Below are 12,965 nucleotides of genomic sequence, written 5' to 3' on the forward strand. Positions count from 1 at the left end.
AAAACTTGAATAAAAATTCTTACATAAGTTTATCTAAAGATTGTAAAATGAGAAATGCTCCCATTTATCCCTGCTATTCAGGAATTTCCAAAGCTTTGTCCGAATGTCTACCAAACGGTGACGATATTTCCGAGGTACAGATTGTGATGATCAATCCAATTCCTCAAAGTGTAAGGCTTTGTCGACCATTAAGGATTGCATTCGAAAAAGAAACAGATGATTCGACCATACGTGAATACAATCGATTAGAAAATGAAATAAAGAATCTCAGTTCTTATAAATTTAGTCTGTCCAATGGAAAAAACATTTGAACAAACTCTTTTTGATGGAAAATGTTTAAATGTAATAGTGGGAAATAGAGCAACCAGTAGATGTCCAATTTGTAAGATAACGTCTCATCAGTTTGGAGAATTTGGCAATAATTTCACTCCTGTTGCTGAATCACTGAAGTATGGTTTGGGATTATTGCACGCGGAAATTAACACATTTGAGCATCTCCTAAACATTTCTTATAGAATGCCATTCAAAACGTGGGATATTCGAGAACCGCTAAAAGGTGCGTCTATAATAATTATGTGCATGGTGTTTTATTTAGAGCCTTTTAAATGCAAAAAGGAGCTTAAATTAGACGAGTTAGAAAGGTTCTGTATAAATACATATCAACTGTACTACAATACGTATCCATGGTGTCGAATGAATCCAACGCTTCATAAAATTTTAATGCATGGGTGTCAAATTGCCAGGCAATTTCCTATGCCTTTAGCATACTATGCCGAAGATGCTAATGAGTCTTGGCATAAGTTTTATCGCAGAAATATGACAGAATACTCCAGACAGACAAGTAGATTAGCACGAATTACGGATGTATTTAACAGAGCAGTGCATATGAGTGACCCAAAACTATCTTTGATGTTCATAGGCAATCGAATAAAATTAGCTATGAAGCACATATTCTTTCAAAATGCACAAGCATTGAACTATATAAAAGAAACGTAAGTTTATTTACAAATTTAATTTTGTCATGAGCTCAGAATTATGATTTCATCCTCAATCTATTTTATAGGCATATTATGAACGAAGAAGAGTGGGAAGAAGAAAACCAGAACACAAGTGATGATGAAAGTAATATGACTTATGATAATTCTGATAAAGAATCTATAATCTAATTATTATGAAATAATAGAAGGTTATCATATTAATTGGAAATGGAATACTTATATCACAGAGTTATTATTTCGTTGCTAATTGTTACTATATAACGTGTAAATACTATAGCGTTAACATGTAATGTAATAATCTTCCTATATTATATAGTCATTTTGGCAAGACTCCCCCCCACCACCCCTCCACCCCCCCCCACTACCCCCCCCCCCCCCCCCCCCACCACCACCACCCCCCACCTTGGCCCCCCCACCAAAACACGTAAAATTCTTTCATTTTTCTGTTATTTTCGAAAATCTCAAAAACCCCCCCACCACCCCCACCGCCCCCCATCGCCCCCCCCCCCCCCCCCACCCCCCCACCAAATAACATGACTGCTCTCTGCGTTATCGGGCTTGAGACCGTCATACTTTCACAACGCTATTGCGTAGTAAAATAAGGCCGCATTAACAGTCCAATTAAATACAAATTTATAACATATTATGATAGATTTAAATTGGATAATATTAAATAGAATTAAGGTTTAGGTTAAGGTAAGAAGTATCAGTTCCAAGAGAACCAGATATTGAAGATCTCTAATTTTATTTAAGTTATAAGATTAAAGTTAATTATTAATAACGTGTAAATAAGTTACGGAATAATTGAGTTCAAAGAACTCAAAGAACCATCAGAAAGTATAATCATTATAGATGATTCACTGATTGAATAAACAACAAAATGGACAAGATAAGCGAGATCAAAGACCTCGATGAATTTTCAGGTAATATGAGTAGTCAGACAGAACTAGAGAGACAGAATAAAGAGACAGTTTTCCAAATAATTTAATTTTCAGGATCACCTCACGTCTCCCAATGGCGCGCAACTCGAAAAGTCTATCATTTTATAGATGCCTTTTGCGGCACAAAGATTTAAACATTAAGAACATTAAAAAAAATTAAAATTAATTTAAAAAAAAATATATATATAAATTCAAATGATGAATTTCAAGCGTCAGAAAACTTCAAAAACTAGCTAAAACTATTTTAAATGCCATTAATAGTAGAAGTTCAATGTTAAACAATACTTTTACTTCCAGTAACAGGTTTTCTTATACAATAAGATCGATCATTTTCAACCATCCAGAACATAATTATCAGTTCATGAAAATAAAATTTTGAAGATAAAATCACACAGAAACTACAATAGGGGGTTGGCGAGCGAAGCGAGCAGGGGGGCGGAGCCCCACTAGTATATATATATATATATATATATATATATATATATTATATATATATATATATATATATATATTATATATATATATATATATATATATATATATATATATATATATATATATATATATATATATATATATATATATATATATATATATATATATATATATATATATATATATATATATCTACAAGGTGATCTTCTGGGATATCATTTTTCTGGGATCCCAGAAAGAATTTGCAATTTTTTCTGGGATCCCAGAAATAATTTGCAACTTTTCTAGGCTCTAATGATAAACTTCTAGGATCCCGGAAATAATTATAATTCATCCGAGGGTTTATAATATTTTACTTCTGGGATCATGAAAACAACTTCTAGGATCCTGGAAATAATTTATAATCAATTCTAGACTTTATAGTATTTTACTTCTAACGCTATAGAAAACTAATTACTATACGAGTACATCATCTTTTTCAAAATGTTGCAATTTAAAGAAATCTCTCTTATAGATGATATTACCAAATTTTTAATTATAGATACATATTTAGGATTTGAAACAAAAAAAATTGATGACATAAATGTTAAAAACCTTTTTAAGGATGACAGTCAGGATATCATTAAAACTATAAAAGAGTTTCTTGAAAAAGTTGATTATGACAGTACAATATCTACATTTTTTACTTTGATAAATAAAAATTTACCAGAAGTTTCTTATTTATACTCGAACGATTTCAAAGATAGTTTACATAAGTATTTAGAATTAATTGATCCTAATAATTTAGTAAATACAGTTCAAGAAACATTTCAATACTCAAGTTTTGAACGACAAACTAAGATTACAGCTAAAACATTGATTAAAAAAAATATGAAAATCGAATTAACGGGTTTGTATACCCCATTAACTTTAGAAGAAGAGAAAAAATTATCTAAAGAAGGAAATGATTTTTCTATCATGTATAGTTGTAGGAAGAAAACCTATGTAGTATTACTCGGACCAATCGCTTTAGTGAACCATGACTGTAATGCTAATTGTAGTTATACATCAAATGTTGAAGGAATCATGTATCTCAGTTCGAAAAGAAAAATACAAAAAGGCGAAGAAATCACCTGTGTTTACAGTAATGATTATTTCGAAAGTAATAATTTACTTTGTGAATGTAAGACATGCAATGATGCAAAACATTTACATAAAAGACAATTAAAACCGATTCAGGTAACTATATTTTTATCTTTTTTTAACTTATTTATTTACCCTCATGGAAAAGAATATAATTTGGGACATATTGAGTGTTATTCCCACTAAGGTAAGATTTAATTATAATATGCGCATAGAAAGTTATATCAGTTTAATCTTATATTTATGATTTTACACTTATTTTAACGTACAAAATAAAAAAGGTGGCTTATAACAGTCTATCGGTATCTCTTTCTTTCATAAGTTGTTAAAAATTGATCATGTCATAAATTGACATGATAAATTACTTAAATCTTGCCGTTAAGTAATAAATAATGACTATTATAGGTATTGTTATTAAATTTTGAATTTATTCGCATTAAAATGTTTAGTTTATAAATTCATTTTCCATTTTTGTTTATCTATATATATACCTTTTATTAAATGCTACCCGTATAATAGTTTTGTAATTGTTACAAGTCCTTTTTTATAGATAAAGTTAAATGTATCATATACCATGCCAATGCAAACAGTCGGTTTATCCTCAAAGCTTTCAATTGATTCAATATTTGAATATCAATTACTATACAGTATTATAAAAAAACTTTGCCTGCAAAGTCGTTTCAAAAAATTTGCACCCAAATAATGAAAAGCCGGATCCAAGTTTACATATGCAGATTTTTTATCAAGCAAATTAATTAACTTAATTTGAAACCATTTTATTAATTCATATGTTTTTTAGATGTACACACTAAATTTAGACAATGCAGATTTAACAGTTTCAAATTATAGACATTTCAGGTTAGAAATGCCACAAAAAAAGCTCAAAAAATGAATTAAAAGTTTTTAAAATATCTATTTCTGTACATATTAATACACTAACTGCCACAGCCTTAAAATTCCATACAAAAATCATATATATTTTATGTCTAATATAATAGGTTTATTTATTTTTATTAGATTTTGAAAGATGAATATAATTGTTCTTGTGAAATAAAATACAAATTGTATATACTTAGTGTGAAAGAAGATTTTTATCATAATGATCGCACTGTTAAAATAGACTATTAAATAGAAAAGAACTCTATTTATATTAATTATGTAAATTTTTATTTATTTATTGTTATATTTTTTAGTAATTGATAGTCAAATCTTGATTGATTATACTATGCACATACGACTATAAGAAATGTTCTATAACATATAAAACAATTTCACGCGCTATATCATTATGCTCAAGAGCATATATTATTAATATACACTCTTGAGACTCCGGCAGAAAGAGATGACTGTGGCATGATATTTACTTGTGTTTACTAGTCAGTCAACTTTATGTATCTTACTTTAATAATTAGTTCTAAAATATTTGATTTTTCAATTTGTAAAATGATAAAAGAATTCATTTTTTCTAGTATCAAAATCTATCAACATCAAACATTATTGCCAGAAAACTAATTGAGTTCAAAACATTGACAGAAAAAATGTTACCGTCAGAATTTCATGGAAAATGCCAACGAAAGACTAATAATAATTTTGAAAAAGGGTTAGCTTATGACAATGAATTTTATAGAATATTTATTGAATTTTTAAAAATTAATAGAATAATCTCAGAAACGACTGAAGAACCCAAACTGCAAGTTGATCAAATTAAAAGCATAGTACTTGGAATTTACAAAAACTGGCATATTTCAAGCTATAAAGCAGTGGAAAAATTTGTAACAAAGTATTTTGAAATCATCAAGGAAGATATCAAAGGTAAGCATTTAGAATAATTAGAATAGTCAAGTTAAAAAGCAAAAAATTAAAACCGTTACGCAAATGTTTTACAATTTCCTTATTTATTTTACTTGAGAACTCTGCTTAAATCAGCATACAAAAAATGATATATTATTACATTATTAATATATCAAAGTAAATAACTTAGATTAATTTATATTTCTTCAAAATAATTATTCCAAAATTTCATTTGTTACCTTTTGATTGGAAATAAACTTTCTGTGAAACCATTAAAATAATTTCATCAAACTTGAATAGTTACCTGTAAAATAATATTTTCCACAAAGTAAGGATTTCTTAAAATTGATAATTATTGTCCATAAATGTAGCAATAAATATACTTATCTGAAGAGCTTTTGTTCCAATATATGAAATTCTACAAATATTATTTTCTTTTTTAAAGAGTTATCAACTCAAGCCATTGACTCACTCTAATCATATTATCATATTAAATATTTAGAATATACACAAATTTTATTTTCAATGATATACTGTGTATGTGTATACGTCTTTATCAATGTTGTTTTTGTTACACTAACAGCTGTTTGAAATCCTGTCTATACAATAAGATCCCTTCCATTGTTCTGATTAGCTGAATCCTTAAACACGGAGTTAATCTAAGATAATCAGCCAATTATATTTATGCTACTAACTTCACGTACCACAACAAAACAAGGAAACAGAACACAGAACAACGGAACAGAAACCATTGTAGACAGGCTCCTGCACCTTGTTCGAAAATTTCGTCGATCACTATTTCGTTAAAATTAGCTATAATACCTAAGAATAAGACTATTTGTCTTGAGAATATTATTGCAATATCCGTTATTGTAAGCCCTAAAAAGACAATTATTTTAATATGATTTTTCTATAAAGTTCTGCACGCACGTAAATGAACACGACAGATCAAGTAAAGACATATAAAGGAAGAGCGACAAACACGTGTGAAAAAGAGGCGCTTGTTCCACCAAAATCCTCGCAGTACTTGTCATTTTTTGTACGTGAATTGGATCATATATTTATTTATATATACAAAAGAAACATCGCGCTATTACCAACGCAATAGTTACGAACACTATACTGATTTTAATGGAATCATCTACGTTCCCAATTCAATGCAAAAGGCAAATAGTTAAAAAACGAATTATTACTGACTCTGGATCGCCAAACACTACATCCTATTTTGCTAATCGAGACCCAGTGAACAAAAATATCACTTAGTACCGGGCATGATTTTTAGAAATAATTCATAATTCGTATTCTCGAATAAAGTAGGTATAATTGACGGTATAGTACGCTTTTGCAGAGCGAACTTACACCTCATATCTACTAGGCCTGAAGTTCGGCATTGTGCCGTCCAAACTGCACAATCCCTAGGCACTTGTCCTCTGTCTTTGTGTACCAATGAACAAAAATATCACTTAGTACCGGGCATGATTTTTATAAACAATTCATTAATCGTATGTTTAAATAAAGTAGGTATATTGACGGTAGAGTACGCTTTAGAAGAGGTTACTCGCCCCTCGCATCAACTGGGCCTGAATTTCATCATTGTGCCCTCCAAACTGCATAATCTCTTGGCAGTTGTCATCTGTCCTGGTGTATCAATCGTCTAATAGGGCCTAAAGGCGCAGTTTACGCACTCGCAACGAACACTACTGATTCTGATGAAATCATCAAAATTCCTACTCTTATACAGAAGACAGATGTTTTAAAATATAATTAGCTTCGACTCTCATCACCATACACTGTTTTATTTTGCTAATCGAGTCCCAATGAACAAAAATATCACTTAGTACCGGGCATGATTTTCATAAACAATTCATTAATCGTATGTTTAAATGTAGTAGGTATAATTGACGGTAGAGTACGCTTTGTTAGAGGTTACTCGCCCCTCGCATCGGCTGGGCCTCAATTTTATCATTGTACCCTCCAAACTGCATAATCTCTTGGCAGTTGTCATCTGTCCTTGTGTATCAATCGTCTAATAGGGCCTAAAGGCGCACTTTACGCACTCGCAACGAACACTACTGATTTTGATGAAATCATCAAAATTCCTACTTTTATACAGAACACAGATGGTTTAAAATATAATTAGCTTCGACTCTGATCACCATACACTGTTCTATTTTGCTAATCGAGACCCAATGAACAAAAATATCACTTAGTACCGGGCATGATTATTGTAAACAATTCATTACTCGTATGTTTAAATAAAGTAGGTATATTGCGGTAGAGTACGCTTTGGAAGAGGTTACTCGCCCCTCGCATCAACTGGGCCTGAATTTCATCATTGTGCCCTCCAAACTGCATAATCTCTTGGCAGTTGTCATCTGTCCTTGTGTATCAATCGTCTAATAGGGCCTAAAGGAGCACTTTACGCACTCGCAACGAACACTACTGATTCTGATGAAATCATCAAAATTCCTACTTTTATACAGAAGACAGATGGTTTAAAATATAATTAGCTTCGACTCTGATCACCATACACTGTTCGATTTTGCTAATCGAGACCCCATGAACAAAAATATCACTTAGTACCGGGCATGATTTTCATAAACAATTCATTAATCGTATGTTTAAATAAAGTAGGTCGTATATTGACGGTAGAGTACGATTTGGAAGAGGTTACTCGCCCCTCGCATCAACTGGGCCTGAATTTCATCATTGTGCCCTCCAAACTGCATAATCTCTTGGCAGCTGTCATCTGTCCTTGTGTATCAATCGTCTAATAGGGCCTAAAGTCGCAGTTTACGCACTCGCAACGAACACTACTGATTCTGATGAAATCATCAAAATTCCTACTCTTATACAGAAGACAGATGGTTTAAAATATAATTAGCTTCGACTCTGATCACCATACACTGTTCTATTTTGCTAATCGAGACCCAATGAACAAAAATATCAGTTAGTACCGGGCATGACTTTTATGAACAATTCATTAATCGTAAGTTTAAATAAAGTAGGTATAATTGACAGTAGAGTACGCTTTGTTAGAGGTTACTCGCCCCTCGCATCGACTGGGCCTGAATTTCATCATTGTGCCCTCCAAACTGCATAATCTCTTGGCAGTTGTCATCTGTCCTTGTGTATCAATCGTCTCATAGGGCCTAAAGGAGCACTTTACGCACTCGCAACGAACACTACTGATTTTGATGGGATCATCGACATTACTACTTTGATGCGAAAGACAGATAGTTTAAAATTTAATTAGTTCCGACTCTGATCACCATACACTGTTCTATTTTGCTAATTGAGACTCAGTGAACAAAAATATGACTTAGTAACTGGCATGATTTTTGTATATAAATTTTTTCGAATAAAGTAGGAGAGATGGACTTGTAAAATTCTTTGGCAGATCTAACTTACACCTCACATCTACTGGGTCTCAGGTTTGGTATGGAGCCCTCTAAACTGCATAATCTCTTGGCAATTGTCATCTGTCCTTGTGTATCAATCGTCTAATAAAGCCTAAAGTCTCAATTTAAGCACTCGCAACGAACACTACTGATTCTGATGAAATCATCAAAATTCCTACTTTTATACAGAAGACAGATGGTTTAAAATATAATTAGCTTCGACTCTGATCACCATACACTGTTCTATTTTGCTAATCGAGACCCAATGAACAAAAATATCAGTTAGTACCGGGCATGATTATTATAAACAATTCATTACTCGTATGTTTAAATAAAGTAGGTATATTGCGGTAGAGTACGCTTTGGAAGAGGTTACTCGCCCCTCGCATCAACTGGGCCTGAATTTCATCATTGTGCCCTCCAAACTGCATAATCTCTTGGCAGTTGTCATCTGTCCTTGTGTATCAATCGTCTAATAGGGCCTAAAGGAGCACTTTACGCACTCGCAACGAACACTACTGATTCTGATGAAATCATCAAAATTCCTACTCTTATACAGAAGACAGATGGTTTAAAATATAATTACCTTCGACTCTGATCACCATACACTGTTCTATTTTGCTAATCGAGACCCAATGAACAAAAATATCCCTTAGTACCGGGCATGATTATTATAAACAATTCATTACTCGTATGTTTAAATAAAGTAGGTATATTGCGGTAGAGTACGCTTTGGAAGAGGTTACTCGCCCCTCGCATCAACTGGGCCTGAATTTCATCATTGTGCCCTCCAAACTGCATAATCTCTTGGCAGTTGTCATCTGTCCTTGTGTATCAATCGTCTAATAGGGCCTAAAGGAGCACTTTACGCACTCGCAACGAACACTACTGATTCTGATGAAATCATCAAAATTCCTACTTTTATACAGAAGACAGATGGTTTAAAATATAATTAGCTTCGACTCTGATCACCATACACTGTTCTATTTTGCTAATCGAGACCCCATGAACAAAAATATCACTTAGTACCGGGCATGATTTTCATAAACAATTCATTAATCGTATGTTTAAATAAAGTAGGTCGTATATTGACGGTAGAGTACGCTTTGGAAGAGGTTACTCGCCCCTCGCATCAACTGGGCCTGAATTTCATCATTGTGCCCTCCAAACTGCATAATCTCTTGGCAGCTGTCATCTGTCCTTGTGTATCAATCGTCTAATAGGGCCTAAAGTCGCAGTTTACGCACTCGCAACGAACACTACTGATTTTGATGAAATCATCAAAATTCCTAATTTTATGCAGAAGCCAGATAGTTTAAAATTTAATTAGTTCCGACTCTGATCACCATACACTGTTCTATTTTGCTAATCGAGACGCAATGAACAAAAATATCAGTTAGTACCGGGCATGATTATTATAAACAATTCATTACTCGTATGTTTAAATGTAGTAGGTATAATTGACGGTAGAGTACGCTTTGTTAGAGGTTACTCGCCCCTCGCATCGACTGGGCCTGAATTTCATCATTGTGCCCTCCAAACTGCATAATCTCTTGGCAGTTGTCATCTGTCCTGGTGTATCAATCGACTAATAGGGCCTAAAGGCGCAGTTCACGCACTCGCAACGAACACTACTGATTCTGATGAAATCATCAAAATTCCTACTCTTATACAGAAGACAGATGGTTTAAAATATAATTAGCTTCGCCTCTGATCACCATACACTGTTCTATTTTGCTAATCGAGACGCAATGAACAAAAATATCAGTTAGTACCGGGCATGATTATTATAAACAATTCATTACTCGTATGTTTAAATAAAGTAGGTATATTGCGGTAGAGTACGCTTTGTTAGAGGTTACTCGCCCCTCGCATCGACTGGGCCTGAATTTCATCATTGTGCCCTCCAAACTGCATAATCTCTTGGCAGTTGTCATCTGTCCTGGTGTATCAATCGACTAATAGGGCCTAAAGGCGCAGTTCACGCACTCGCAACGAACACTACTGATTCTGATGAAATCATCAAAATTCCTACTCTTATACAGAAGACAGATGGTTTAAAATATAATTAGCTTCGCCTCTGATCACCATACACTGTTCTATTTTGCTAATCGAGACGCAATGAACAAAAATATCAGTTAGTACCGGGCATGATTATTATAAACAATTCATTACTCGTATGTTTAAATAAAGTAGGTATATTGCGGTAGAGTACGCTTTGGAAGAGGTTACTCGCCCCTCGCATCAACTGGGCCTGAATTTCATCATTGTGCCCTCCAAACTGCATAATCTCTTGGCAGTTGTCATCTGTCCTTGTGTATCAATCGTCTAATAGGGCCTAAAGGCGCACTTTACGCACTCGCAACGAACACTACTGATTTTGTGAAATCATCAAAATTCCTAATTTTATGCAGAAGACAGATAGTTTAAAATTTAATTAGTTCCGACTCTGATCACCATACACTGTTCTATTTTGCTAATCGAGACCCAGTGAACAAAAATATTACTTAGTACCGGGCATGATTTTTATAAACAATTCATTAATCGTATGTTTAAATATAGTAGGTATAATTGACGGTAGAGTACGCTTTGTTAGAGGTTACTCGCCCCTCGCATCGACTGGGCCTGAATTTCATTATTGTGCCCTCAAAACTGCATAATCTCTTGGCAGTTGTCATCTGTCCTGGTGTATCAATCGACTAATAGGGCCTAAAGGCGCAGTTCACGCACTCGCAACGAACACTACTGATTCTGATGAAATCATCAAAATTCCTACTTTTATACAGAAGACAGATGGTTTAAAATATAATTAGCTTCGACTCTGATCACCATACACTGTTCTATTTTGCTAATCGAGACCCATGAACAAAAATATCACTTAGTACCGGGCATGATTTTCATAAACAATTCATTAATCGTATGTTTAAATAAAGTAGGTCGTATATTGACGGTAGAGTACGCTTTGGAAGAGGTTACTCGCCCCTCGCATCAACTGGGCCTGAATTTCATCATTGTGCCCTCCAAACTGCATAATCTCTTGGCAGCTGTCATCTGTCCTTGTGTATCAATCGTCTAATAGGGCCTAAAGTCGCAGTTTACGCACTCGCAACGAACACTACTGATTCTGATGAAATCATCAAAATTCCTACTCTTATACAGAAGACAGATGGTTTAAAATATAATTAGCTTCGACTCTGATCACCATACACTGTTCTATTTTGCTAATCGAGACGCAATGAACAAAAATATCAGTTAGTACCGGGCATGATTATTATAAACAATTCATTACTCGTATGTTTAAATGTAGTAGGTATAATTGACGGTAGAGTACGCTTTGTTAGAGGTTACTCGCCCCTCGCATCGACTGGGCCTGAATTTCATCATTGTGCCCTCCAAACTGCATAATCTCTTGGCAGTTGTCATCTGTCCTTGTGTATCAATCGTCTAATAGGGCCTAAAGGAGCACTTTACGCACTCGCAACGAACACTACTGATTCTGATGAAATCATCAAAATTCCTACTCTTATACAGAAGACAGATGGTTTAAAATATAATTACCTTCGACTCTGATCACCATACACTGTTCTATTTTGCTAATCGAGACCCAATGAACAAAAATATCCCTTAGTACCGGGCATGATTATTATAAACAATTCATTACTCGTATGTTTAAATAAAGTAGGTATATTGCGGTAGAGTACGCTTTGGAAGAGGTTACTCGCCCCTCGCATCAACTGGGCCAGAATTTCATCATTGTGCCCTCCAAACTGCATAATCTCTTGGCAGTTGTCATCTGTCCTTGTGTATCAATCGTCTAATAGGGCCTAAAGGAGCACTTTACGCACTCGCAACGAACACTACTGATTCTGATGAAATCATCAAAATTCCTAATTTTATGCAGAAGCCAGATAGTTTAAAATTTAATTAGTTCCGACTCTGATCACCATACACTGTTCTATTTTGCTAATCGAGACGCAATGAACAAAAATATCAGTTAGTACCGGGCATGATTATTATAAACAATTCATTACTCGTATGTTTAAATGTAGTAGGTATAATTGACGGTAGAGTACGCTTTGTTAGAGGTTACTCGCCCCTCGCATCGACTGGGCCTGAATTTCATTATTGTGCCCTCCAAACTGCATAATCTCTTGGCAGTTGTCATCTGTCCTGGTGTATCAATCGACTAATAGGGCCTAAAGGCGCAGTTCACGCACTCGCAACGAACACTACTGATTCTGATGAAATCATCAAAATTCCTACTTTATACAGAAGAC

The 12,965-nt window shown here is 33.8% G+C and overlaps 1 protein-coding gene across 1 annotated transcript; it reads left to right on the top strand.

Moving 5' to 3' along the window:
• Positions 1–2,567: 2,567 nt before the first annotated feature.
• Positions 2,568–6,391, top strand: LOC116416736 (histone-lysine N-methyltransferase Suv4-20-like). The gene is made up of 2 exons (XM_031926008.2): positions 2,568–3,592; positions 4,966–6,391. Exons 1-2 carry the CDS (start codon positions 2,858–2,860, stop codon positions 5,323–5,325), a joined length of 1,095 nt encoding a protein of 364 aa, XP_031781868.1. The 5' UTR covers positions 2,568–2,857; the 3' UTR covers positions 5,326–6,391.
• The last annotated feature ends 6,574 nt before the right edge of the window (positions 6,392–12,965 follow it).

Source organism: Nasonia vitripennis, assembly GCF_009193385.2.
Source record: "Nasonia vitripennis strain AsymCx chromosome 3 unlocalized genomic scaffold, Nvit_psr_1.1 chr3_random0007, whole genome shotgun sequence".
NCBI lineage: Eukaryota > Metazoa > Arthropoda > Insecta > Hymenoptera > Pteromalidae > Nasonia > Nasonia vitripennis.

Coding starts and splice junctions, on each gene's coding strand:
- LOC116416736 (XM_031926008.2), top strand. CDS start 2,858: ATGTTGCAATTTAAAGAAATCTCTCTTATAGATGATATTACCAAATTT. Junction 3,593..4,965: donor GACAATTAAAACCGATTCAG/GTAACTATATTT, acceptor CATTTTTTCTAG/TATCAAAATCTATCAACATC.